General features: G+C 51.2%; 2 protein-coding genes across 2 annotated transcripts; both read left to right on the forward strand.

Moving 5' to 3' along the window:
• The first annotated feature begins 6 nt into the window (after positions 1 to 6).
• Positions 7 to 8009, forward strand: FN3KRP (fructosamine 3 kinase related protein). The gene is made up of 6 exons (XM_024761028.1): positions 7 to 99; positions 4217 to 4368; positions 4733 to 4824; positions 5783 to 5865; positions 6522 to 6644; positions 6873 to 8009. The coding sequence occupies exons 2-6, from the start codon at positions 4226 to 4228 to the stop codon at positions 7209 to 7211; spliced, it is 780 nt and encodes a 259-aa protein (XP_024616796.1). The 5' UTR covers positions 7 to 99; positions 4217 to 4225; the 3' UTR covers positions 7212 to 8009.
• Positions 8010 to 14239: 6230 nt separating this feature from the next.
• Positions 14240 to 25298, forward strand: FN3K (fructosamine 3 kinase). The gene is made up of 6 exons (XM_024760838.1): positions 14240 to 14836; positions 17283 to 17434; positions 18289 to 18380; positions 18742 to 18824; positions 23849 to 23971; positions 24854 to 25298. Exons 1-6 carry the CDS (start codon positions 14696 to 14698, stop codon positions 25190 to 25192), a joined length of 930 nt encoding a protein of 309 aa, XP_024616606.1. The 5' UTR covers positions 14240 to 14695; the 3' UTR covers positions 25193 to 25298.
• The last annotated feature ends 565 nt before the right edge of the window (positions 25299 to 25863 follow it).

The following is a 25863-nucleotide window of genomic DNA, read 5'->3' on the forward strand; positions in this document are numbered from 1 at the left end:
AAGGCCACGGGTCACTCGGGGGGTGGGTGCATTAGCCAGGGCCGGAGCTACGACACGGACAGAGGACGAGTGTTTGTGAAAGTGAACCCCAAGGCGGAGGTCAGGGCTGCCGCGGGCGGGGAAGTGGGCGGGGGACTGTGGTCCCGGGTCCGTGTCCGGGTTCGGCGTCGGGAGCCCGTCCGGGTCCGCGGGCGGGGCCGTCCGAGCCCGGGTCTGCGGGCCGCGGAGGCGCTCGGTGACCCGTCTTCTTGTCAGGCTGGCCTGGCGTTTTGGGGGGTCCGCGGTTCAGCCCTGCGGTCTCTCGAACCTCAGGGAGGTCGGCGCGGGTCCAGGCCCGTCCGGCGCGTGCCCCACCGTCGCGTGGATGCTGTGGGTGGCTTTCACGCGGCCCAGGTGGCCGCTGCCTTGAGAAAATTCATTGTTTGGCGAGTTTTGAACAAGGACAGGTAGTAGAAGTCCCTTGTCCTGGGGTTTATTTGAACTTGCAGAGATCAAAACCCTTTCTGAATACTGAAAGTAATGTAGCCTTCGTCCGCCGGGCGGCTGTAAACACTGGGCAGCTTTAAACACGAACAGGTATATTTTTGGGTCTGGAGGCCGGACGTCCAAGATGGTGGTGAGGCTTCCTTCCCTGGTGTGGAGGCCACTTCTGACTGTGTCCTTACGTGGCAGAAGGGGGAGGAGAGCTCTCTGGGGTCTCTTATAGGGGCTCTAATCCCCTCATGAGGGTTCCACTCCTTTGGCCTGGTCACTTCCCAAGGCCCCGCCTCCTAACGCCGTCGCCTTGGGGGTTAGGTTTCAACCTCTGAATTTTCGGGGAACACAAACATTCAGCCCCTTGCGGCTGTCTCTCCATTCTGTTTGTATCTGAACGTTTTCTCAAGGGTTCCTGTCTAAAATAGGTGAGCCTCCCTGCTGAAGTTGACTTACCCCGGGGCGTTGATGTCACTTCTTTGTGCGCTTTGGGTGGGTCATGCTTGTAGTGTTAGCTGGGAGGCCCTGGATGGCTCCAGTAGGCAAGGAGCAGGACCGGACAATGCCTTGTTTCAAATAGGGCTGAAGGTGCTGACCCCAGTACTAAGACCTACGTGTTACACACCCTCAGCACTTTTATCCTCTCTTTGGAAATTATATTGCAGAATCCCATCTTCAGTGGTGTGGCATGATCTCTTTCTGAAACGATGCTGTTCTCTCAAGACCAACCTTCAACTCTGTTCTACAGAGGTTGGCTGCGTGTCATCCTGTACATCCCTTTTATAGGAATTTGACAACTAATGGTTCTTGAAGTTGCTCTTTTACATTGGTTTCCCTCAGTCAGTACTAATGTAGTGGAGGTGTCCTTCCTTACTTTCCACCACAGGCCTTCTCTGGGTTCTTTTTCTGTTATGTGGCTCCATCCTTTTCACAGCTGTATTTCCACTTTCATTAGTGTTTGTAATAATTCAGAACTTGGTGTAGATTACAGGGAAGCAAATACTTTCTGATGATTAAAATGGAATCTCTCAGTAGTGCTTTTTCAACATTGTTCTGCTACTGCTATTTCTTCTGGTTCTTGCTTTTTATTGTCATCAGAGTCCATTTTCTTTTTGCTAATCTTCACATAAGTTCCTTCTAATCCTTTGGTAGATAGTTTCAAACATGTCTCTTTCTAGTTTGCTTGGGAATATACTGTGTGAGTTATGCAGATGTACCGCCCATAGCGGAAACATTTGCTGATTGATTGGAAAAAAGGACTGTCTTTATGCTTTGCCCTTTAGGAGGTGAAAATGTCTTCTTCCAGACTTCTAAGAGAAGACTACATAGCTGCTCTTTTGTTTTCCTTCTCACTCTCTGCTGGAATGACCTGGTCTAAGTTTTTTCTCTTGATTATGCTTATCTGTCCTTTGCAAGCCTGAGTAGTTGGCTTTCTCTCATGCTCCTCCCTTAAGTTCTGGATCTTTTGTAGCCCTGCACTCTGGCTAATGCTAACTTTGCCCTTGTCCCATTCTGGAGGAGCCGTGTTCTTAGGGTTAGACACTTAGGACCACATAGTAGTGGACATTTCTGTGAGGGAGCCTTGCCTCTAGCTGTGTTCATAGATCCTTCTTCACCTCTCCCTACATTTTTCTTTTAATTAAAAAAATTTGGACCTCCCTGGTGGTCCATTATTTAAGACTCCACACTTCCAATGCAGGGGGCATGGGTTCAATCTCTGGGTAGGGAAGTTCCACATGCAGTGTGGCGTGGCTAAAAAAAAAAAAAAATTTATCCTTTCTGGGGCTTCGCTGGTGGTGCAGTGTTTGAGAGTCCGCCTGCCGATGCAGGGGACATGGGTTCGTGCCCCGGTCCGGGAAGATCCCACATGCCGCGGAGCTGCTGGGCCCGTGAGCCATGGCCGCTGAGCCTGCGCGTCCAGAGCCTGTGCTCCGCAATGGGAGAGGCCACAACAGTGAGAGGCCCGCGTTACGCAAAAAAAAAGAAAAGAAAAGAAAAAGGAGACGGGGGACCCCAAAGGCCTTTTTGTTTATATAAGTGACAGCAATTAATAGTTACTTTATTAGAAATTAAAACCTACAGGATGCTTCAGTGGCTTTTTTATTTCTAGTGTGAAAAGCTGCAGTAATTTTTGCCTTTAAGAAGCTCATAATGTCTACACTTAAAACCATTCAACTCCTTTTTCTTCATTTATGCTGCACAACCAGTGCTGTAGTACAGAGTATAGCCAGGGCCCAGCTGTGTTCCTTCGTCTTCAGAGAATGCTCTGAAAATTCTCCTTAAGACACAGTTCTTGTTTTCCTCCTCAAGACACAGTTCTTGTTTTCCTCCTCAGGAACTTTAGCTCTCCAAAGTAGTATAATAGTAATGTTTGTAAAGTGTTTAGAATGGGCTGTGTAACTGTTAGCTGCTAACTCAGTTAATTACGGCAGCAAGCCTATGAAATTGGTACTGTTATTAACCCCATTTTACAGATGAGGAAACCAAGGTCACAGAGTTAGTAACTATGAGAAGTAGAAGTAGACGAATGTCCATGGCAACACTGTTCGTAGTGACCCCAAACTGGAAGCAGTGTCCTTCATCAGTAGACTGGACAAACACGTTTTAGAACATTTGCACAGCAAGCTCTACACAGCAGAGAGAATAAACTCTGACTGTTGATGCACCAGCATAACAAATGCAGTGTGGAATGAAGAGGCCTGGCCATCTGCCTCTGTGGAGATGACAAAGCAGACAGACAAATGTGCGGGTGGGGGTGGCAGTGGCTGGGAGGAGAGGAATGCCGGGTGGCGGTCACGTGGATGTGCTGACTTTGGGAGAATTAGAGGTGGATGCTTCTGAGCTGTGCAGTTTTCTTCATATACATCTGTAGAAATTTTACTTTAAAAAAAAAAGATACTTTAAAGGGGAGGAACTACTTAGCCTGGTAAGTTAGGGAAGATTTCTCTGAGAAATCAAAACTGGTGTTAAGTTGAAATCTGAAGCATGACGGGGAAGGGGCTGACTTGGCAAAAGAAGGGAGAGGGGTGTTCCAAGCAGAGGTGACATGGCATGTGGAAGTCTCCAGGCTGGAGGAGGCCAGGGATCTCTGGGGAACTTAGAGAAGGCTGTAATCCAGGAGCGCAAGGAGTGTGTGTGCCCACGTGTCAGTGTGGAGGTGGAGCCCAGGTCGGGGCCCAGATGAGGGGGGGATGTGGGCAGGGCCAGGCCCTGTGGGGCTGTCATGAGGGAAGTGGGGTGACAGCTTGGGGTATGTTCCAGGGTGGGATTTGCCTTCCAAAAGCAGGAACAAGGACTTTTGGACTGGAAATGGGAAAGGTGGTGGAGATGAGGTGGTTTCCAGTGCCGGGTAAGAGATGCCGTAGGACTTGGTGGTCCATTCGGGTGAGAAGTGATGCCAGCTTCCTGGCACACGGAGATGGGGGCCGCCTGTGCCTGAGGGCCCCCTGGGACAGGACTGTGGTTGAGGTACTGGTTACACAGTCCAGCTCTGCACCAGGCGTACGTTCCTCTCTTTGGATAGACTGGGATCAATGACAGCATAAACATATACAAGACTAGAAAGTACAATCCCTCTAATTCCTGTGCAGCTTCAGGACGTGTAATCTGCTCTACTGAAAAGTGGAAAAGCTGTCTGTTCTATTGAGTCTGCAGTCAGCCTTGGTTGTGGTGCTGGAGAAAACATGTCTACACAGAGCCTTGCTCTTCCTACTTCTCCCCTCCCCGGTTGTTTCTCTGACAGGCCAAAAGGATGTTTGAAGGTGAGATGGCAAGTTTAACTGCCATCCTAAAGACAGGCACAGTGAAGGTGCCCAAACCCATCAAGGTCCTCGATGCCCCTGGAGGTGGCAGCATGCTGGTGATGGAGCATTTGGACATGCGGTATCTGAGCAGGTTCGTTTGCTTCACCTTCATCTCTGGGTGCCTTTGTTCTTTCTCTGAGTGGGAAGCTTGCATTTGGGGGTATAATTTTGCGGGATGTGATAGAAGGGACCCGTGACCCGGCACACCCTGGGTTCTGCAGAATGAGCAGCATGTACTCTGTGGGCCAAAAGCAAACAGGAGAGGGATTTCAGGGTGAGATGCTGACAAACGACCTGGCTGCAGACTCAGATGAGGCCCTCCATCTTCCGCTTGCTTCACCAGAACAGACTCTTACCCTTACTGCCTCACCTACTTTGTGTGGCCTGAGACCTTTCAAATGGAGGCGGGTCTCCATTTGTACCATGAGTTTAGGGGCTGTCTTTTGTTTTTACAGTCATGCTGCAAAGCTTGGAACCCAGCTGGCAGATCTACACCTAGACAACAAGAGGCTTGGAGAGACTCTCCAGAAGGAGGCTGGCACAGTGGGTATGGCTGTGGGCCCGAGGGACCCCCCCAGAGGAAGACATCTGGCCAGTATGGGTGTGTGGGTGGAGTTGTGCTGCCACTGTGTACAGTCAGACCTGTGTTGCTGCCACAGGAAAGGAATGTAAACCCCAAGGCTGCATGTTTGGGATGCAGTGAACACAGTGAATACAATTAGTGTATTGTCTCGAAAATGCATTTGAAAGACAGGAAATATTCCCTGAACTCAAAATCCTATCATATTATGGTTCCTTTGACCTCTCACTCCCCAGAAGAAAGCCTGTCAAAGTTTCTCTGGCTTACCATACCGTGCCTTTTCTTCTAGGAACAGTCACACGTGAGACTCAGGATGATAGCCCTCACGTCCGACCTTTTTAGGGCTTACTGTGGTGGTAGCACTGAGGGTGTCTTCCAGGATTTTCATCCTTTGACGTTTGATAATCCATGTGTAGCCCCTATGGTTACTCTGCTAGGCAGAGTAGCAGACACACCAGGAACAGACGACCAAGAACCTACTGTGTTAGACAGACAGACGGCCTCATCCCTTCCACTTACACGTAGTTCAGTTCTTCTGGATTTGCTTTGAGTTTAGGGAACTGCAGAGGATGAGATCATGTACAAGTCCAGCAGTTTATCTTTCATAAGTGGCAAATTCTAAACTGGCCACTGAAAGCTGTTCTTTCCTGATGGGTTATGGGGTGGATTTTCCCTCCTCTTTTGGAGACAGTGTAGTCACTCCTCTGAGCATCCTCTTCTGGGAAGGAGTGGGTATTCTGGATTGTTGACTCTGATGAGACAGGCTCTGTTCCTGAGTCCCGGAGCCCAGGGCCCTTGTTTGGATGAGGACACGAGGTGGAGAAAGGCACGCTGAGGTCAGGCCTCAGAGCTTCTCTGAGCTCCCAGAGCTGGCCCCGAGGGAGCGAGGGGACTGTCATCTCTCTCGTTTCATTTTGCTTGCAAGGGAAAGGAGGTGGGCAAGTGGAGCGGCCCTTTGTGGACCAGTTTGGCTTTGACGTGGTGACGTGCTGTGGGTACCTCCCCCAGGTGAGTGACACCACCATTTTGCCTGCATTTCCCAGTCAGACCAGCCGTTCAGAAACAGCTGCGGAAAGCACACCCTCTCTCTTTTTTGGTGAAATTTGGTAAAAGGTCTTTGCTCCTTTTTTTTCTTTGCTAATTTTAAGCGGTGTATATAAGGAGTATCCACCTCACATACTAGGTAAGCTCAGAGGAGCAGAGAAGGACCAGCAAGTTAGGATACTGGATTTCAAGGTGGGTGAAAATTAGAAAGTTAAACCGCGTTTTATTTTAAATAGGAAACTCTCTAAGGTAGCTTAATGAAAAGGGATTGTAACTTTGAGTTTTATGATTTTGTGGTTGGCTGCCCTGGGGATTTCAGCCTGGGGAGCCATACTCGGGCTGATTGGGTAAGACGGCGGCCTCGCCCTCCGAGGATAGGCAGGTAGCTGCTTGGGAGGGGAGCACTGAGTATCCCACGGGGCACAGTCCACACTGTTCAGATCTTGAGAAGTGTGGGAGGTTGTCCGGGAACCTACCGGTCCCAGCACGTCCTCCAGACCCCCAGGCTGCCTGGTCAGCTCCACCCCTTTACATTGGTCCCTGCAGTGGCGCCTCTGGGGACCAGCCTGCTCCGCCTTTGCTCTGGCGCTTTCCTCTGAGCTCTGCTGTCAACCACACAGGTGAACGACTGGCACAGGGACTGGGTCACATTCTATGCCCGGCAGCGCATTCAACCTCAGATGGACCTGCTGGAACAGGGGTCTGGGGACAGGGAGGCCCGTGAGCTCTGGGCTGCTCTGCAGGTGAGTGTTGCCCCTCCCAGCCTGTGCCCATCATGCCCTGCAGGCCTAATGGGAAGGCGCTGCAGCTGGTGCAGCCACCTGGGCCTGGGCCTGGATGGGAGGTGGGCATGTCTGTGCACCTCTGCGCTGATCAGGCCCTGCTTGGGCACTGGGAGCCACACTCAGAAAAGCCTCTGTGTCCCTCCTGTGTGCATCGGTCACTTTGCTAAGGCTTCATTTCCCCCGCAGTTAAAGATCCCTGACCTGTTCCATGATCTGGACATCGTCCCAGCCCTGCTCCACGGAGACCTCTGGGGAGGAAATGTGGCGGAGGATTCCTCTGGGCCCATCATTTTTGACCCAGCTTCCTTCTATGGCCACTCGGAGTATGAGCTGGCGATAGCCGGCATGTTCGGGGGCTTCAGTGGCTCCTTTTACTCCGCCTACCACAGCAAAGTCCCCAAGGCCCCAGACTTCGAGAAGCGCCTTAAGCTGTATCAGCTCTTCCACTACTTGAACCACTGGAATCACTTTGGATCAGGGTACAGAGGGTCCTCCCTCAGCATCATGAGGAATCTCATCAAATGAGAGAGGGAGGGAGGCCTGAGTTCGGGTTACCAGATCCTAACCTGATCCTCGCCTGTGGCCAGCCTCTGGTTCCTCCTCAGCCTCTTCTTCAGGGATTCTTCCCATTCACACCCTGGAGAAGCTTCAAACCAACTTTCCAAGCCTTGTAAAGTACGTGACATCTCAGAATAAAGGTTTTATCACCCTAAAGTTAGACTTCATAGCTGGATAAAACTGCACTAGAAATTGGATGTGAACCGAGGGACCAATGGAGGGCGGGCTGCGTCCAACCCGCAGCTGCCCCGAAGGTAAAGAAGGGAGGTAGCCAGAATGCCAGGTGCTGCCACCAAGGGCACCTTCCCACCGGCTCCCCGTCTCCTCTCCAGGAGAGGAGAGGGGAGGCCTACTGTCTGGGGTAATGCTTCTTGGTGGGTCAGACTTGGGTCTAGACGTGAAGGCGTTGTCTAGGAGTGCCTCCTGATGATCAGTCCTAAACCCAGCACATTCTCCTTCCTTTCTGTGCCGCCCCTGGACCTGCCGCAGGCGGAGCAGGTCTGGACGCATTCTGAGAGTGACCAAACTGCTTGCCTCAGTGTCCCTGATCGATTTAGGAGCCAGGGAACTGCTTCTGTTAGCAGCCCGTCAACTGCCGATTTCTAAAGCTTGTGAGTTGTCATTCATTTGCATCGTAGAAACCAGCACTAAACCAGTGGTTTCCCTCCTTTAGTCTTGCAGTGGTGAGAAATGTTCACGAATGGCATTGATGCTAACAAATCCCTTTATGTAAAGATTTGAATAAACTTTCAGTGGTTTCAGTGATGCCTGAGAGTGTTTATTTCCCTTGTTTAAATCATAATTCAATATTTATTGGAGCTGTTTGCCAGGAAGCCTTTGTAATATATTCTGAAAATAAATAGGTACAACTGTTGTTTCTTAAAAGAACACTTTTTTTCTTGGCTTTGATCAGTAAGAGAATAGCTCAGAGATTCCAGATAAGGACAGATGCAGGTGTGGCCCGAGGACTTGTTGCTACACGCCACTCAGGTCCAGTTTAACTGCTGTTCTTCTCACCCTGTGAGATTTGGTTAACAGTAAAGGGAGGTTGAAGATAACTATCAAATTGCATTTCAGGGAAGAAGCCAGTTGGTGGCCCCTACGAGCTCTGGCTCAGGGCTTGGAGGATGCAGGTGTTAGAGAGGACAGTGTTTCATGAGGTGGGTCCGATAGGGTGCGTACACGTTTGCCTCTCATCTTTTTGTTTCTGTTTACAGGTCAGGGCCCCTCAGTGGAAATCAGAAGCAGAACTGATGCCTTCAGAGTTTGTTTTTTGTGGGGCGGGAGAGAGGACTGTGACTTTTTTTTATCACTTTAATGATTACCCTTTTTAAACTCTCAGTTATTGATGTTTCTTCATTGCAGTGGCAGCAGTGGCATAAAAAATAAATAAAATTTCTCCATGCGCAAAGTGTGTCTGATTGACGAAAGATGACACAGGAAGGATGTATTTCAGTTGGAGGAAATTTCTCACTGTGCTCGGGGGCTGAGGTTGCCCCAGCAGGACACCTGCCGTGAAACTTCCAAGCCCAGCCTGGGCCAGGAGGCATGTTGGGGAGAAACCTGTCCCCCACAAACCTCTCAGCAGGTATCCCTGGTCCCCCCTTCCCCTCCTGGGGCCCTGGCCCTAGGCTGAGGAATCCCACCAGGTGGATGGGGGGGGCTATGCCTGGGGGCTGTGCCAGGTGCAGGGAGCGGCTGCTTCTGCCCCATGGTGGCCCCTGCCATGTCAGCCCAGCATTACCAGGGACTAGAGCCAAGGCCAGAGCTTTCCTGGAGCGCCGCATCTTAGGCAGGCCGCCAGCGAGTGCAGTCAAGGCAGAGATATCGGGGAGTACCTCAGAGGTATGGCAGGCACTCAAGCAACAATTTTATGGTGTTTCCCCGCTTTTGTGATGGCACAGTATCAGCTTTTTTTTTTTTTAGCTGTGCCGGGCAGCATGCAGGATCTTAGTTCCCTGACCAGGGATCAAACCCGTGCCCACTGCAGTGGAAGCGCAGTCTTAACCACTGGATGCCAGGGAAGTCCCCTCTGTCGGCTTTTTAAACTGCAGTTTGCTGCGATTGCTTATTCTAAAATATCTACTTTTATATATAATTTTGTATTCATAAGTATATATATTCCTATATAAAGGGTTGCCAAAATTGTATAAACCTCAGGCCCAAAGGCCACTGGACCCCCAAGAGTTGCTGTTTGTGGAGTGTTCTGTTCCCTGAAGGCCCCTGTGTGCATCTGAGGATAAGCTGGCACAAATGGATTGGGGAATATTGTCCCCATGTCCTCTCACATTCCCCCTCCTTCAAATCTAACTTACTGCTTCCGAAACAGCAGGAAATCGTATAATTGGTGGCGTCCAGAACAGACTGAGGCGAGGCCTGGAAGGCTATCTTGGGAGTGAAGTGTGTATCTTCAAGGCTTGGGTTTTGAGATCACTCTCAGGCTCATTGTAGGTTTGTGGCTCAGACCACCAGCTGAGACGACAGAGGGAATTCTCGTGGAAGAGGGTCTGACCGAAGTGGGTGCCCCGACTGTAAAAAAAAAAGCTGGGGTTCTGACAGGGTTCCGTCTTGCTGTGCAAAGTCCCACTCGGGTGGTTCAGCAGCCGTGGAGGCCACAGGCCACCACTGTGCTGTCTTGAGCTTCATGTCTGCAGGGCAGTGTCAGAAAGACACTTGTAAACTGTTGGGACTGTGCTATGGGATGATGTTATGGGCTGGATTCTGTTTAGGATTCAGAGGGAATCTGGGAAATTATAGCCAAAATCAGGGAGGAAAATGCACATTTTGGAAAGTTCAGTTTGCTTCAGAGAGCAGTGCACCCAACCCGTGGAAGAAGGTGCCAGTTTGCTCCAAACAGACATGAATCTAGCAAACCTTTTACCCTGCATCACACAAGACTATGCGTCTATGACATCCTAGTGGAGGGGTCAGGAACCCATCCTAGTGAATGGTCTTAGAAGCCTGGAGACCTTCCACCTCAGGTATAATGGAAACCATGCTGTACTAGGGGCTGTGGGACCAGTACAAGAGGCGAGTCTTAAGTGAGTTACGTGAGTTTTGAATCCATACCTAAAGTGGGCCCAGCAGAAGACCTAAATAGACATTTTTCCAAAGAAGACACACAGATGGACAACATGAAAAGATGCTCACCATGGCTAATTATTAGAGAAATGCCAATCAAAACTACAGTGAAGTACGACCTCACGCCAGTCAGAATGGCCATCATTAAAAGTCTATAAATAAATTCTGGAGAGGGTGTGGAGAAAAAGGAACCCTCCTACACCATTGGTAGGAATGCAAATTGGTGCAGCCACTATGGAGAACAGTATGGAGTTTCCCTAAAAAAACTAAAAATAGCACTTCCCTTGTGGTCCAGTGGTTAAGAATCCACCTTCCAATGCAGGGGACACGGGTTCAATCCCTGGTTGGGGAACTAAGATCCCACATGCGACAGAGCACCTAAACCTGCGCACCACAGCTAGAGAGAAGCCCACAACAAAGAGCCTGCGTGCCGCAACAAGGACCCAGCACAGTCAAAATTTTAAAAAAAAGGAAAAAAAACCACTGATTTTCAACCAGGAGCAATTTAAAAACAAACAAAAAAACTAAAAATAGAATTACCATATGATCTAGCAATCCCATTCCTATCATATATCTGGAAAAGGTGAAAACTCTAATTCGAAAAGATACATGTGGGGCTTCCCTGGTGGTGCAGTGGTTAAGAATCCACCTGCCAAGTCAGGGGACATAGGTTTGTGCCCTGGTCCAGGAAGATCCCACATGCCACAGAGCAACTAAGCCCGTGAGCCACAACTACTGAGCCTGCACTCTGGAGCCCACGAGCCACAGCTACTGAGCCCACGTGCTACAACTACTGAAGCCTGCATGCCTAGAGCCCGTGCTCCGCCACAAGAGAAGCCACTGCAATGAGAAGCCCGCACACCGCAATTAAGAGTAGCCCCAGCTCGATGCAACTAGAGAAAGCCTATGCACAGCAACGAAGACTCAACACAGCCAAAAATAAATAAATAAAATAAATTTATATATATAAAAAAGATACATGCACCCCAGAGTTCATAGCAGCACTATTTACAATAGCCAAGACATGGAAGCAACCTAAACGTCCATCGACAGATGAATGGATAAAGAAGATGTGGTACATATATATACAATGAAATACTACTCTGCCATAAAAAATAATGAAATAATGCCCTTTGCAGCAACATGGATGGACCTAGAGATTATCATACTTAAGTAAATCAGACAGAGAAAGACAAATACCATATGATATCACTTACATGTGGAATCTAAAATATGACATAAATGAACTTATTTATGAAACAAAAACAGACACAAAAAACAAACATGGTTACCAAAGGGGAAAGCGGGTAGGGGAAGTATAAATTAGAAATTTGGGATTACAGATACAAACAACTATATATAAAACAAACAAGGACCTACTGTATAGCACAGGAAACTATATTCAATATCTTGTAATAAACCATAATGGAAAAGAATATGAAAAAATATATATAAATGTATAACTGAATCTCCTTGCTATACGGAAATTAACACAACATTGTAAATCAACTATACTTCAATGAAATAAATTAAAAAAAATAAAAAATAAAGTGGGCCCAGGTAACAACACCCATGGGCTTGTTGGAGATGAACTAGCTCCCTGGCGAGAGCCCTACCAGTAAACACTGCTCAGCATGTCTACAGCCTGTCTCCCAGGGTGAGGGGTGGGGGGCAGCTTCCTCTGTCCTCCTCATCTTCTCCCAGTGAAATTGCTTCCAAAAGCTCCTTGTGTGAGAACTTGCCTCCCGGCTGGGGTTTCCTCTTGGGCAGAAGTGTGCGGATATCCTGGAACTTGTTCAGAAACAGCGATCAGAGATCAGGGTGGTGGGGGACTGTGGTGGGCATGGAACAGCCACCCCTTCACAGCCGACTCTGAATTCCTAAGAGGTGGCAGAATACCCCTCCCTTTCCCAGAGTCTGTGTGAGGGGCATGAACGCAGTATGCTTATTGTGAAGGCCAGGATGGTGGGCTAGCCTTGACACCTGGACCACGTCCACCGGCCCTGCTGGCAGCCAGGCCTTAGGATCCCAACCCCTGCCCCAGCTGCCTGATTTCAGAATGGGCTGTTGTGATGGCCCTGGGGCTGTGCCCACAGCTGCCTTCCTGGTGCCCCTTTTCTGAGCAGCATACACCCTCCCCACCCTCCTGAGACTCCCCCCCCATGGAGCAATGGGACACATTTGGCCATGGGCTGTGTTTCCCTTCTCGGTGCCACTGGACTCGGTATTCACCGTAAGGGTCTGAGTGAGCAGGAGAGCCGCTCCCCTGCTCAGTGACCCCAGTACCTTGGCTGGTTCTACCACCCCAATCCACACCCTCAGATACATTTCCTGAGAACTCCTGCAATAGCTACCTGAGTTATAGCTACAGTTGGGGCTGAGAGGTGCCGTCTGCACCTTTGCAGCCATCATTCTGGTTCTTGGGGAACCAGGAGACTGGCCGTAGTGGGGAAGGGGCTGCTTGGCTGTGTCTGAGTCACATCTCCCAGTTAAGCTTCCTACCACAAACCAAAACTCAAATGCAGGCTTGGGAGGAGGGTGGGCTGGTTTGCGAAGTCAGAGTGCTCTCCTAGGCACATGTCTTCATGCTGAGGATTCTGCCCTTGGACCCAGGGCTGCCCAGATGGGATCTGGGAGGCCTGGGGAGCAGTCCCAAGTGCCTGGGCTTGGGACGAGTATGATGGTGTGCCCCTGCCTGGCTGCCACCCAGCATGTTCAGACCCTGCTTGGGCAAACTGTGGCCACAGCCCAGAATGGGGCTCAGTCAAGACCAGCGTCTCCTGCAAGAAAGGGCAGGAGGGGGCAGAAGGGTGGAGCTCATGGGCACCTGACCCTGGCAGCTTTGGGACTGGGTTTAGACCAAAGATTTAGAATTCCGAGAGAACAGAAAAAACAGGATGGAAATCATAAGGAAAAAGCTGAAGAAGCTGAAGGCAACTTCCCGGGGTTGGAGGACCCAAGTTTCCATCCTGAAATGGCCCACCTGTCCTGCCCAGAGGAGACTCATCTTGGGCACTTCCCTGGGGAATTGTCACATACCGGCAACAAAGAGAGGATCCAAAAGCCTCCAGAGAGAGAATAGTTTCCCCACAGAAAATAAGAATCCAACTGGTTTCCAGCTTCTCAACAGCACGGGAGCTGGAAGGTGAGGCCACAGAGCCATCTCAGTGATGCAAGAACAGCCCGGAATTCCATATCCAGCAGGACTGCCCATCGAGAATAAAGACACCTGCAGACGTGCGAGAGCTCGTCTTTACTGTCACGGATCCCTTTTGGGGATGCAATAGGAGCTTAGGCTTCGTCAGACTGAGAGGGAGAGCTGGGAGGAGGGAGACTTGCGGGGGTCAGACCCTTCCTACAGATGCCAAGCAGTCTCCTGCCCACCTGCTCTCGGCCATGCATGTGTACATGCCTTTGTGCACATGGCACATGTGTGTGTTTTTTCTTAATATTTATTTATTTATTTGGCTGCACCGGGTCTTAGCTGCAGCATGCGGGATCTTCATTACGGCATGTGGGATCTTTAGTTGTGGCATGCGGGATCTAGTTCCCTGACCAGGTATGGAACCTGGGCCCCCTGCATTGGGAGAGCAGAGTCTTAACCACTGGGCCACCAGGGAAGTCCTGGCACATCTGTGCCAGGAAGCTCCCTTCCTGGGACAGCCAGCCTCTGTAATCAGAAGTCCCACTCCGGGTGTGGTCAGCTGCCTGGTATCAGAACCCCAAGAGCAGGCTCTATCTCTGATGGGCACCAGGTGCCCTGATGAGCAAGCCCAGTGCCAGCAACTGGTGTCACCAGGCAGTGCCTGGGGCCTGGCAGGACGTGGTCAAGACCGCCAGCCTTCTGTGGACAGTGTGGGACCTAGCAAGGCCTGTGACCTGCATCTCAGGGACGGCAATCTCCCCTGGACTGTCCTGGGTATTGCTGGGTGGGAGGGCTCTGGGCCGAGGCTCAGAGAGGGTTCAGGGGGCCTCTGTGCAGGGAGGTCAGGCCCTATAGGGCCCTGGGCAAGTCCCAGCCGGGTCCAGGCTCACTGACTGTGGACACACGGGAGGGCACCGCCCCCACGTCTGTCCCCCTATCAGAGAGCTCCACCCTCCTCCCATAGCGCTGGGTCCGCCCGGCTTGGCCTACGGGATGGAGGCGGCGAGCGCTTGCCCAGCCTGACTGAACCCCCGCCCTCACTCTCCTGCGGGAGGAAGACCGGGAGGCCGGACACCCGGGCGCTGGGAGCCCTTAGGCCAAACAGACGCCTCCCCCGCGGACAGCTGCCTCGGCAGCGGCGAGCTCGCGTCTGGGCCCGCTGTCTGCGCGGTCCCAGGTCCCCCGTGTCCCTGTGTCTCCCGTCCCCCATCCCGCCGCCGGCCCCATGGAGCAGCTGCTGCGCGCGGAGCTGCGCACCACGACCCTGCGCGCCTTCGGGAGCCCCGGGGCCGGCTGCATCAGCGAGGGACGCGCCTACGACACGGATGCCGGTCCCGTGTTCATCAAGGTCAACCGCAGGACGCTGGTGCGTGCCCCCCACCCCATCCCATCCTACCCCACCCTTCCCTGCGGCCTGAGCCTGCCCCTGGAGCTGGAGGGGAGAAGGGGTTGAGGGTGGGGGAGGGCTGGAAGGAAGGGGGGGGAGGAGAGGAAGGTGGTGAGGGGGCTCAGGGGCTCAGGGAGAGGGAGCGCTGTGGTCTGGTCCTGGGCCAGGCCTGGCAGTAACAGCCCCGGGGTCAGCTTGCGGCCTTGCAGAGGCTCAAGCGTTTTCTGTGGGATTCCGAGGTTTTGTCTGCTCCGGGATTAATTTACTTCCTTTTGCCTGGATGCACAGGAGTTTTTGGTGTCTGTTTTAATTTCTCAACCATTCAAGCATGGGGGGCAGTGAAGCTTGGGGTCCTGGGCTTCTTCTGCCACTCCCCTGGGGCTCAGCTCTGGACTCCATTCCCCACAGCCCCTGGGTCCTCCCTGGCAGATGGAAAGAGGCAGGAAGAACCCTTGCCCGACACAGAGGGCCCGGCTTCTTCTGTTCCTTCTACTCACAGGCCATGCTTGTGTTGGACCTGGTTTCCATTGCCTGCTTAAAATATTGCTGTTAAATGTACATGGAAAATAGTAACACTTTACAGATGGAGAAAACTGACCATAGTGTGTGCACCTCAGGTGCTGAGGATGGCGCTCCCTTGGCCCTGGTGGGCAGCTCCAAGGAGGCCCCTGGTGCTCTGTGGGCCAGGCCCCTTTGAGATGTGGCAGTGGGGAGGGGGTGTTGGCTGTGGGCTGGAGGAAATCCCAGAGTGACCCCTCCAGTCCCCCTGCAGCACTGCCAACGTTTAGGATGGACAGTGGGGTCGGCATCGGTCCGGCATCCCTGCTCTGTTGGCACCAGGAACTGTTAAAGAATCTGGTTTCAGTACCCAAATCCCTCAAAACGATGAGGCCCACCCACTGGGAAGCGGTATTGGGTTCAGGGTTCACGCTGGCCCTGGAAACTTCGCAGCTGGTTCCTGAAAGCTCTTCCAGGCTGGGATCCCGTTTTTCACCCTTGAAACCTTCAGTGCTGGCACACAGGAGGTGACCAATCATACACGAGAACAGGTGATAGGTGAGGCCCTCAGGATGTAAGCAATCTGGAGCCCAGGTGTCCTCTTCCCCTGTACGTTTGGGGTCTCACCCTGGGAGCATGGCTGGGGGGTCACTGGACACCTCTCTCCATGATTCTAGGTGTGGATTGGCAGTTAGGACACCTTGCACATTCTCCCCTCAGGTCCTTGAATTAAAGGATGGAATTCTTTTCCTGTGTGGAAATAGATGCTTTGATCTTGTTCACAAAGGTTAATTCTATAAGCCAGAGGTATTCACAAACCATATTAACAAACACATTTTTTTTTTTTTTGCGGTACGCGGGCCTCTCACTGTTGTGGCCTCTCCCGTTGCGGAGCACAGGCTCCGGACGCGCAGGCTCAGCGGCCATGGCTCATGGGCCCAGCCGCTCCACGGCATGTGGGATCTTCCCTGACTGGGGCACAAACACGTGTCCCCTGCATCGGCAGGCGGACTCTCAACCACTGCGCCACCAGGGAAGCCCAACAAACACATTTTTAACCCAGATGTAGTGTACCTAAGGTGAGAGTTCACCTAATTTAAAAGTGGGATATTTGTACAAAATTTTTTAGAAGTAGGAAGACCCCTGGGTCCCAGTGGAGGCTGTTCCGCTGCCCTGGGGAGTGACTGTCTTCTTCTTGGGTGGGGTGCATGGCTCCTTCCCAGCCTCCAGACCCTGGTGGGTGCTTGCCTCTGGGGACTGGCCCTGGACCTCCCAGCCCCTGCCTTCCCCCGCCCCAAGTGTGTGCCCCAGTCACTTTGGCATGCCCCCCCATGCTGCCCTATGCTGCCTCTCATTTGCTGTAAGTGCTCAAGGCATCGTGGGGGCAGGTAACCTGGAAGGGGACCCAGGCCCAGCCCCATACCCTCCACTAACCTGCACTTCAAGGCACCCCACCAGCACCCCCATGGCACCCTGTGGCACCCCACAGCACCCCACTATACCCCCAGCACCCTCATGGTCTACAACAACACCTCATAGCACTCCCACCACCCCACAGTATCTTCATGGCACTTCCAGCACCTCCCAGCACCCCCATGGCACTCCTAGCACCCGAATGTTTCCCAGCACCCCCAGCACCCCACCCCCCCATGGCCTGTGCTTCCTTACCTCTCAGAGCAAGCACTTGGTGCAGGCCTCAGCATCCTGTCCACCCTAAGCTCTCGGCGCAGCCCCTTCCTATCCAAAGGGGGCCACATTGCGTCCCACCCTCTGGGGGCTGATGCTTTGCTCCCCAGCCAGTTTTCAGCAACTGGAGGTCCTGGGTGCTTGCGATCTCACATGGTGGCTTCTGTGCAGGGCTGTGAGCCTCAACCTGGCTGCATAGCCCTTGCTGGCGTCGGAGTTCACGGCCATGTTCTGGACGCAGGCCCGGCAGATGTTTGAGGGGGAGATGGCGAGCCTGGAGGCTCTTCGGAGCACCGGCCTGGTGCGGGCGCCTCAGCCTATCAAGGTGATTGACCTGCCTGGAGGTGGGGCTGCCTTTGTGATGGAGCATCTGAAGATGAGGGGCCTGAGCAGGTGAGAGAGAGAGAGAGAGAGAGAGAGAGAGAGAGAGAGAGAGTGTGTGTGTGTGAGAGAGAGAGAGAGAGAGAGACAGAGAGAGAGAGACAGAGAGGGAGACAGAGAGACAGAGAGAGGAAGATGAGAGAGGGGGAGCAGCCTCTTGCTGAGCTGCCCATACAACTCCATGCAGGGAGCAGAGGCAGGGCCCAGAACCACAGCTGCCATCCCTGATGGAGGCAGGAGCTCCTGCTTTCCATGCAGGGTCAGAGTCCGAGGTTAGTTTGGCTCCACAAAGTTGTGCCAGATAAGCGTGTTTGAACCATCCATTGCTTTGTGCTCAGAGGGCACCCGTGCCAGCTCAGTTTGGGCAGTGAGGTCTGATCTAGTAATTATCTGAAGTCCTTAATTATTTTTCTAATTATTAAAGTTATGTATGTTCATTGTTTAAAAAATGGTGGAAGACGCAAACTCATGTGAAGAAAACTAAAGGCGCCCATCATCCCAGAAGCAGGGAGCGGTCACTGCTACGTTTTGGTGTGTGATTATCATCCCAGTCTTTTTCTTATATGTGATTTACATTTGTTTTTACAAAAATTGGGAGCCTTTTTTTTTTTTACTCTACTTAACATTACTTTTTCCCTTGATTTGTCCCTTAATTCCCAGTACCTCTGTGGGCTTCAACAGAAGCCTACCCCTCTTGGTGGTTTTATACTATTTTGTTTTTTGGAGGTCATTGCCTACAGTTCATTTTTGTCAGTTTTTAAAGAACAGAGAGTAGTTTTTAAGGTATTTAAAACATTTCTCAAAATGGAACAGGCGAGCTGGTTGTTGTTTCTTATTTTAATTGGCTGCATTTCTTCTTTCCTCAGTCAGGCATCAAAACTTGGAGACCAGATGGCAGATTTGCACCTTTACAACCAGAAGCTCAGGGAGAAGTTGCGGGAGGAGGAGAACAGAGTGGGTATGTTCAGACTGCTGTTGTGCACCCTTGACCTGGGTGCATCTACCCTGGGTTGGTGCTTAGGGGGGATATTTCAGTAATGGGTTGGGTTGCACACCACCTGCCTGTAGACTGCAGTGTGAAAAAAGAGATTGTTAAATAAGCATTTTGATGATAAGCTAGTAGAATCAGCTCATGACCCCTCTGCTGTCCAGTGTGCTTGAGATAGGCGTGTCCTTGCTGGTCCATGTGTGGACCAATTGCTACCATGTGTAGTATAACCTCAGCCACCCATGTTCCAGCAGTGCAGCCCAGGCCCATCCTGATGCTCTGCTGAGGTCTGACATTTAAGAGAAAGCCAAGCAGCACTTTCTGTTGACAGGCCAGAGGGCTGAGGGTGCCGGTCCCAAGTATGTGAGCAAGTTCGGCTTCCACACGGTGACGTGCTGCGGCTTCATCCCACAGGTGAGTGCCTGGGCGAGGATGCTTCTGCTTAGTTCCTGATGCCCCAGTGCTGGTCACCCCACCCCTTGTGTGTGACAGAGTGCCAGTCCACTGGGCACCAGCAAGTCTGACTACCTGATTTCTTCTTTTTTTTTTATAAATTTATTTATTTTTGGTTGTGTTGGGTCTTCGTTTCTGTGCTTTCTGTGCTTTCTCTAGTTGCGGCGAGCGGGGGCCACTCTTCATCGCGTTGCGCGGGCCTCTCACTATCGCGACCTGTCTTGTTGCGGAGCACAGGCTCCAGACGCGCAGGCTCCAGACGCGCAGGCTCAGTAGCTGTGGCACACGGGCTTAGTTGCTCCGCGGCATGTGGGATCTTCCCAGACCAGGGCTCGAACCCGTGTCCCCTGCATCGGCAGGCAGATTCTCAACCACTGCGCCACCAGGGAAGCCCCTGACTACCTGATTTCTGAAAGCAGAGTGTGAGTTGTGATAAATGGGCTGGGGAGAGTAGATGTCGAGGTTCACTGAGCAGAGCTCAGAGGAGGTGGGGAGCTGTGGGGCAGGTAGAAGAGCATTCTGAGCAGAGGAAACAGCAGGTGCAAAGGCCATATCACAGGAGGGCATGTGCTAAGTGTGGAGGACGGAAGTGGGTGGGGGTAAGGCAGCATTAGAGGTCAGGGACTAAGTCCTGGTCACTCAGCCCGTCTCCTGGGGCCTTTAAAAATTATTAGTACTATTGAAAAAAAAAACTATTAGTACTGTCGAGAGGTAATTCAGTGACATAAACGTCACCTTTCAAGTGTACAGGTCAGTGATTTTTAGTATATTCACAGTGTTAGGCGGCCACCACCACTATCTGACTCCAAAACATTTTCATCACCCCAAGGAGAAACCACATACCCATTAGTAGTCACTCCCCATTCCCCCGCCCTCAGTCACCGGCAACCATGAATCTCTTTCTGTCTTTAGGGTTTGCCTATTCTGGACATTTCGTATAAATGGAATCATATTGTACAATAGATTTACTTTTATGTCTGCCGGGTGTGGGCAGAGGGCTGTTCTTCCGGGTGGAGGTCACTAGAGGCAAGATCCTTATGAAGCTGGAGGCAGATTTAGGGATCTTATTCAAGGGGTAGCCCTCACATCTGGGGTCCCTAGAACTGTACCTGGTGGTTTACCAGGCTTGTTAAGACCCTATGAATCTCTGCTGAAGCCAGCTCCCCTGGGGGTTACACACCTGTCTGGAGCCAGTGACCAGCACAATAGTGTGGTCCCAGCCCAGTATGGCCAAATATGGCTTGTTATCCTGCTTCAGATGTTGAGTTTAAGAGCTATGAGTCTCCAGAGATTTGGTTGACCTCACCCAGTGGCTTTTCAAGAACTGAGGAATGAACGTGTACACAGAACCCTGATGTGTGAAGCAGGTGAGGATGGGGCTGGCCTGTTTGGGACACAGGCAGCCCCCGAGTGCCCCTTCAGAGTCCAGGATCAGTGAACCAACCTAGTTTAGCTGCAGCCCAGCCAGGAAGGGGCAGGAAACCCGGGAGGACACCTGGTCCACCTCCTTGTGCTGTGACAAGATGGTACTGGATGTAGTGTCTGATGGACATAGCATGGATGGACCAGCCTGAAGTTTCAAGAGGCTCCCTGCTCCTTGGGAGGACTGAGTGGACCCTTAGGGGCTGCAGCCATTCATGGGGCAGCCCTGAATGGTGGCACCTAGTGAGCTGAGCCCTGTTGGGGCCATTGGCTCGGTCAGAGGACTGACACAGTTTGTTTGCTGCTGTGTCCGACTCAACTCCCCAGTTGCCATCGCAACACCAGGAGGCGGGTTGCCATTGACCCGTTTTGTGGATGAGGAAAATGATGTGCAGAGAAGCCAGGTGGTACCTGAGTCATGCAGCTGGTAAGCGGAGGGGCCAGGGTTTGGCCCTGTCTGGCTTCAGAGCATAGGCCCTGACCGCCACACATCCTGATCCACCTGGTCCAGGTGAAAGCTGGGTCCTCCCACCAGCTATGCACCCAGGCGGCCCCGCCTTTGGTAGCTCAGGGGAAGGTCATATATATTCGTGGGTGAGGGGATCATGGCCCATTGGTTCAGGTGGAGGGCTAGCCAGTGCTGGTCTCCAGCTGTGTCTTCATGACCTGGTCATCTAGGAGGTAGACCGAGGCTGGGACACTAGGGGCCTGGGCAGGCAGATGGAGCACGAGGGCCTGCCATCCCATAGACCTCAGGCTGTTTGGGGAGGGGGTCTCCCGCCTTCTCTTGAGGTGCACATAGCACCAAGGGGGTGAACACAGGGCCTCGGCCACCACAACCCTCTGCACAGGGAGTCTCCATGCTGAGGATGCTGACCAGAGATGCATGCTCTCCGGAAAGTTCCTCCCTTAAGGAAGTTCACAGAGTAACCCTTTGTATAAAATAAGCTTTTCATCTTTTTTTTTTTAAACAACTCTATTAAAGTATAACTGACATAAACTGCACCTATTTAAAATGTACAGTTTGGTAAGTTTTGACATATGTATGTGCCTGTGAACCGCTAACTGCAGTCAGGTCAATGAGTATATCCATCACCAAAAAAGTATCCTCCTGCCCTTTTGTAATGTTTTCCTCCTGCCCTTCCCTGCCCCTGGCAAGTGCTGATCTGTTTTCTATCACCATAGATAGGTTTGCATTTTGTGTAATTTAATATAAATGGAATCATATGGTGTGTACTCCTTTTTGTCTGGCTTCTTTCACTTAGCACAAACATTTTGATAATCATCCATGTTGTTGCCTGTGTCAAAAGTCCATTCCATTGTATGATAAACCACAGTGTGTTTATCCATTAATGGACATCTGAGTTGTTTCCGGGTTTTGCTTTCACAAATAAAGCCACTATGAACCTTCATGTGCAAGAGTTTGTGTGGACAAATGCTTCCATTTATTTTGGGTAAATACCTAGGAGCCAATGACTAGGTCAAATGTAGGCTTATATTTAACTTTTTAAGAAACTACCAAAATATTTTCCAAAGTGGTTATACCATTCTACATTCACACCATCAGTGTATGAGCATTCCAGGTCCTCGGCATCCTCACATACTTGGTATTTTCCTTTTTCTAAAATTGTAGCCATCCTAGTGATCGTGAGGTATCTCAGTGAGGTTCTGTTTTCCCTGATGACTAAGGATGTGGAGCATCTATTCATGTGCTTATTTGCCATATATTAGGGACATAATTATTTAGGATTATTATATCTTCCTCATCAGTTGACTTCCTTTCCATAGTGAGATGACTTTCTTTATACTTGGTGATATTCTTTGCTCTGAAATTTACTTCCATATTAATATAGCTACTCCAGCTTTCTTTTTTTAAATTTTATTTATTTAATTAATTTTTATTTTTGGCTGTGTTGGCTCTTTGTTGCTGTGCGCGAGCTTTCTCTAGTTGTGGTGGGTGGGGGCTATTCTTTGTTGCCGTGCGCGGGCTTCTCATTGCGGTGGCTTCTATTGCGGAGCACGGGCTCTAGGCGCGTGGCCTTAAGTAGTTGTGGCTCACGGGCTCTAGAGCACAGGCTCAGTAGTTGTGGCATGCAGGCCCAGTTGCTTCATGGCATATGGGATCTTCCCGGACCACGGCTTGAATCCGTCTCCCCTGCATTGGCAGGCGATTCTTAACTACTGTGCCACCAGGGAAGCCCTCCAGCTTTCTTTTGACTAGTGTTAGCATGATTTATTTTTTCTATCATTTTCACCTGTTTCTGTTTTTATATATAAAGTGCATTTCTTGTACACAGCTTATAATTTGGTTAAAAAATATAATTGGATTAAAAATAATTGCTTTATTTTTCTAACCTGTTGATCTCTTGTCATTTAACTGGGGTGTTTAGACACATTTAATGTACTTATTCATATGGTTAGGTTTGGAACTGTTGTCATTTCTTTTTTATTTGTCTTATCTGTTCTCTGCTCCCCTTTTATTCTTTTTTCTTTATTGTTGTTGTTTTTATAAATTTATTTATTTTTTGGTGCATTGAGTCTTTGTTGTTGGGTCTTCATTGCTGTGCGTGGGCTTTCTCTAGTTGCCGCGAGCGGGGGCTACTCTTCGTTACGGTGCGCGGGCTTCTCATTGCGGTGGCTTCTCTTTTTGCAGAGCTTGGGCTCTAGGCGCATGGGCTTCAGTAGCTGTGGCACGTGGGCTCAGTAGTTGTGGCTCGCGGGCTCTAGAGCGCAGGCTCAGTAGTTGTGGCGCATGGGCTTAGTTGCTCCGCGGCATGTGTTATCTTCCTGGACCAGGGCTCGAACCCGTGTGCCCTGCATCGGCAGGCAGACTCTCAACCACTGTGCCACCAGGGAAGCCCTAAGTATTTTTTTTTTTTTTTTTCGGTACGCGGGCCTCTCACTGTTGTGGACTCTCCCGTTGCGGAGCACAGGCTCAGCGGCCATGGCTCACGGGCCCAGCCACTCCGCGGCATGTGGGATCCTCCCAGACCGGGGCACGAACCCATGTCCCCTGCATTGGCAGGCGGACTCTCAACCACTGCGCCACCAGGGAAGCCCCCTAAGTATTTTTAAATAATTTACTTATTTATTTTTGGCTGCATTGGGTCCTCGTTGCTGTGCGCGCAGGCCTTCTCCAGCTGTGGCGAGCAGGGCCTCTCTTCCTTGCGGCACGCAGGCCTCCCACTGCGACGGCTTCTCCTGTTGGGAAGCACGGGCTCCAGGTGTGTGGGCTTCAGCAGTTGTGACTCGCGGGCTCTAGAGCGCAGGCTCAGCAGCTGTGGTGCATGGGCCCAGTTGCACTGCGGCACGCAGGATCCTCCCGGACCAGGGCCCGAACCCGTGTCCCCTACATTCGGCAGGCAGATTCCTAACCACTGCGCCACCAGGGAAGTCCCTAAGTAAGTATTTTTAATGATTCCATCTTATCTCCCTTGTTGGACAGCGATAACATTTGCTGTGCTCTTTTAGTGGTTGCTTTAGGGTTTAGGCAGATGCCATGCATAACTCTGTCCTGTGACCACCAACTGCAGCACCAGCCCCTCCTTTCCCTTGTTGCTCAGGTGAACGAGTGGCAGGATGACTGGCCAACCTTCTTCACCCGGCACCGGCTCCAAGCACAGCTGGACCTCATTGAGAAGGACTATGCTGACCGAGAGGCACGAGAACTCTGGTCACAGCTGCAGGTGGGCACAGCAATTATCCTCTGGGAGAGGGGTTGTTCTCTTATGAGCCTACCACATTTGTGTGGGACCCCCTGCTAGAACAGAGCCAGAGTGGGGACTGCTGAGCCTGGAGCAGAGCTGGTCAAGTCGTGGACCCATAAGTGTCCTGACTATTGGCTTGATGGGGAAATTGAGAAGGGGATGGGACCTGAGGGCATACTTGATCCCTGAGTGCACCTGTCACGTGTGCTTGGTCACCAGGTACTTAACCTCAGACTTTGCTCATGTGAAATGTAGGTGTTTGGCTTGTAAATGGTGGCATTTACTATTACTTTCTTGTCCATTCTTATGCTGTATTTTTCACTAAGGCAACGTCTTACCTCTTAGAGCAGGTGTGGGTAGCACTTTGAAACCAAAGTGATTGGTTTCAAAACGTAACTCTCAAAATGTTAAAAACAGAACTCGCATATCAGTCTATCAGCATGCATCAAAGAAATTTTATTTAACTCATTGCTGAAGTAATCAGGCTACAAAAGAGGTGCAGATATATATGTGCTGTGAAATAAAAGAATAGCACAGAAAGTTTGCTAAGTTACAACAAAAAGACTCCACTCAGGCTGTACAGTTCATATTCCACATGACAATGAAATCATAACCTCTGAGGTTCTCTACTGTATGGAAATCATTAAACTGTAGCGTTTCTAGACCTAAATTAGTAGTAAATACTAAGACAAAATTACATTTCCCTGGAGTCAGAGGATCCTTATCCCTGGGCTTGGTACAAAGTGGTGGCTGGACCCTGAGCAAACACAAGGTCGTCTTTGCCTTATTTCCAAGTACTGGATGAGGAGACTGTGGCTCCCAGGCCTGTGATAACTCTGTGTACAATAATTATTTTCTTAGGTGAAGATCCCAGATTTGTTTTGTGGCCTAGAGGTTGTCCCCGCTCTTCTTCATGGGGATCTCTGGTCAGGAAATGTGGCCGAGGACGACACCGGCCCCATTATTTACGACCCGGCCTCCTTCTACGGTCATTCTGAGTTTGAACTGGCGATTGCCTTGATGTTCGGGGGGTTTCCCAGGCCCTTCTTCACCGCCTACCACCGGAAGGTCCCCAAGGCTCCAGGGTTTGACAGGCGGCTGCTGCTCTATCAGCTCTTTAACTACCTGAACCACTGGAACCACTTCGGAAAGCAGTACAGGAGCCCATCCCTGGGCACCATGAGGAAGCTTCTCAAGTAGCAGCCCGCCTGTGTCGCCTGCCCAGCCGCTTGCCAAAGGACCAGGGCGGCAGTACCAGAGGTGGCTTCAGAGATGAATAAAGCCCACGGTGGTTTCAGGGATGGAACTGTGTGTGTCTTAGTTTCACCTGCGTCTCCGTCCTCCGTGCAGCTGGGTTAATTTATGGGGGCCCAGACTACCTGAAAGGTCTCCGACAGGCTCATTACCTATTCCAGTCTGGGGGGAACTTGGAGTTTGGATACTTTCATGACAGTTGTACAGAAATTCACACAGATCTGGGGTTTGCTTAGGTGGAATTTGGTGTCATGGCCCCCTGTGGATTCGGGTCTCCTGTTTCTGGCTTAGGCAGAGTTGGGGACCATGAGATGGGTGCACCTCTTGAGCAGTATCTCTGGGGCTGAGCAGGGCTCCAAGTCCATCTTACTGAGGTGGACAGGTGGAAGAAAAACCCCACCCCCCATGTGCTTTAGCCACTGCCCAGCTTCTCTAGGTAGCCTTGGGTAGGGGGTGTGCCCTGGCGGGTGCCTGGAGTGCTCAGGGTGTCGGGGTATCCAGGGGGTCGGCGTGTCGGGCTGCCACCGTGTAGGGGCGGGGCTGCCGGGCACCTCGGCCACCCGTGTGTGCGTCTCGGAAGACCTGAGCCGCGCCGTTATCACTCCTCCCGAATCGCC

The sequence above is a fragment of the Neophocaena asiaeorientalis genome, unplaced genomic scaffold (genome assembly GCF_003031525.2).
Source record: "Neophocaena asiaeorientalis asiaeorientalis breed wild unplaced genomic scaffold, Neophocaena_asiaeorientalis_V1.1 scaffold30, whole genome shotgun sequence".
NCBI classification, from domain to species: domain Eukaryota; kingdom Metazoa; phylum Chordata; class Mammalia; order Artiodactyla; family Phocoenidae; genus Neophocaena; species Neophocaena asiaeorientalis.

What these genes read in the sequence shown, in the direction of transcription:
- FN3KRP (XM_024761028.1), top strand. Translation starts at nt 4,226, where the DNA reads ATGTTTGAAGGTGAGATGGCAAGTTTAACTGCCATCCTAAAGACAGGC. An exon ending in GCTGTGGGTACCTCCCCCAG is followed by an intron (nt 5,866 to 6,521) that starts GTGAGTGACACC and finishes TCAACCACACAG; the next exon opens with GTGAACGACTGGCACAGGGA. An exon ending in AGCTCTGGGCTGCTCTGCAG is followed by an intron (nt 6,645 to 6,872) that starts GTGAGTGTTGCC and finishes TTTCCCCCGCAG; the next exon opens with TTAAAGATCCCTGACCTGTT.
- FN3K (XM_024760838.1), top strand. Translation starts at nt 14,696, where the DNA reads ATGGAGCAGCTGCTGCGCGCGGAGCTGCGCACCACGACCCTGCGCGCC. An exon ending in GGAGGAGGAGAACAGAGTGG is followed by an intron (nt 18,381 to 18,741) that starts GTATGTTCAGAC and finishes TTCTGTTGACAG; the next exon opens with GCCAGAGGGCTGAGGGTGCC. An exon ending in GCTGCGGCTTCATCCCACAG is followed by an intron (nt 18,825 to 23,848) that starts GTGAGTGCCTGG and finishes CTTGTTGCTCAG; the next exon opens with GTGAACGAGTGGCAGGATGA.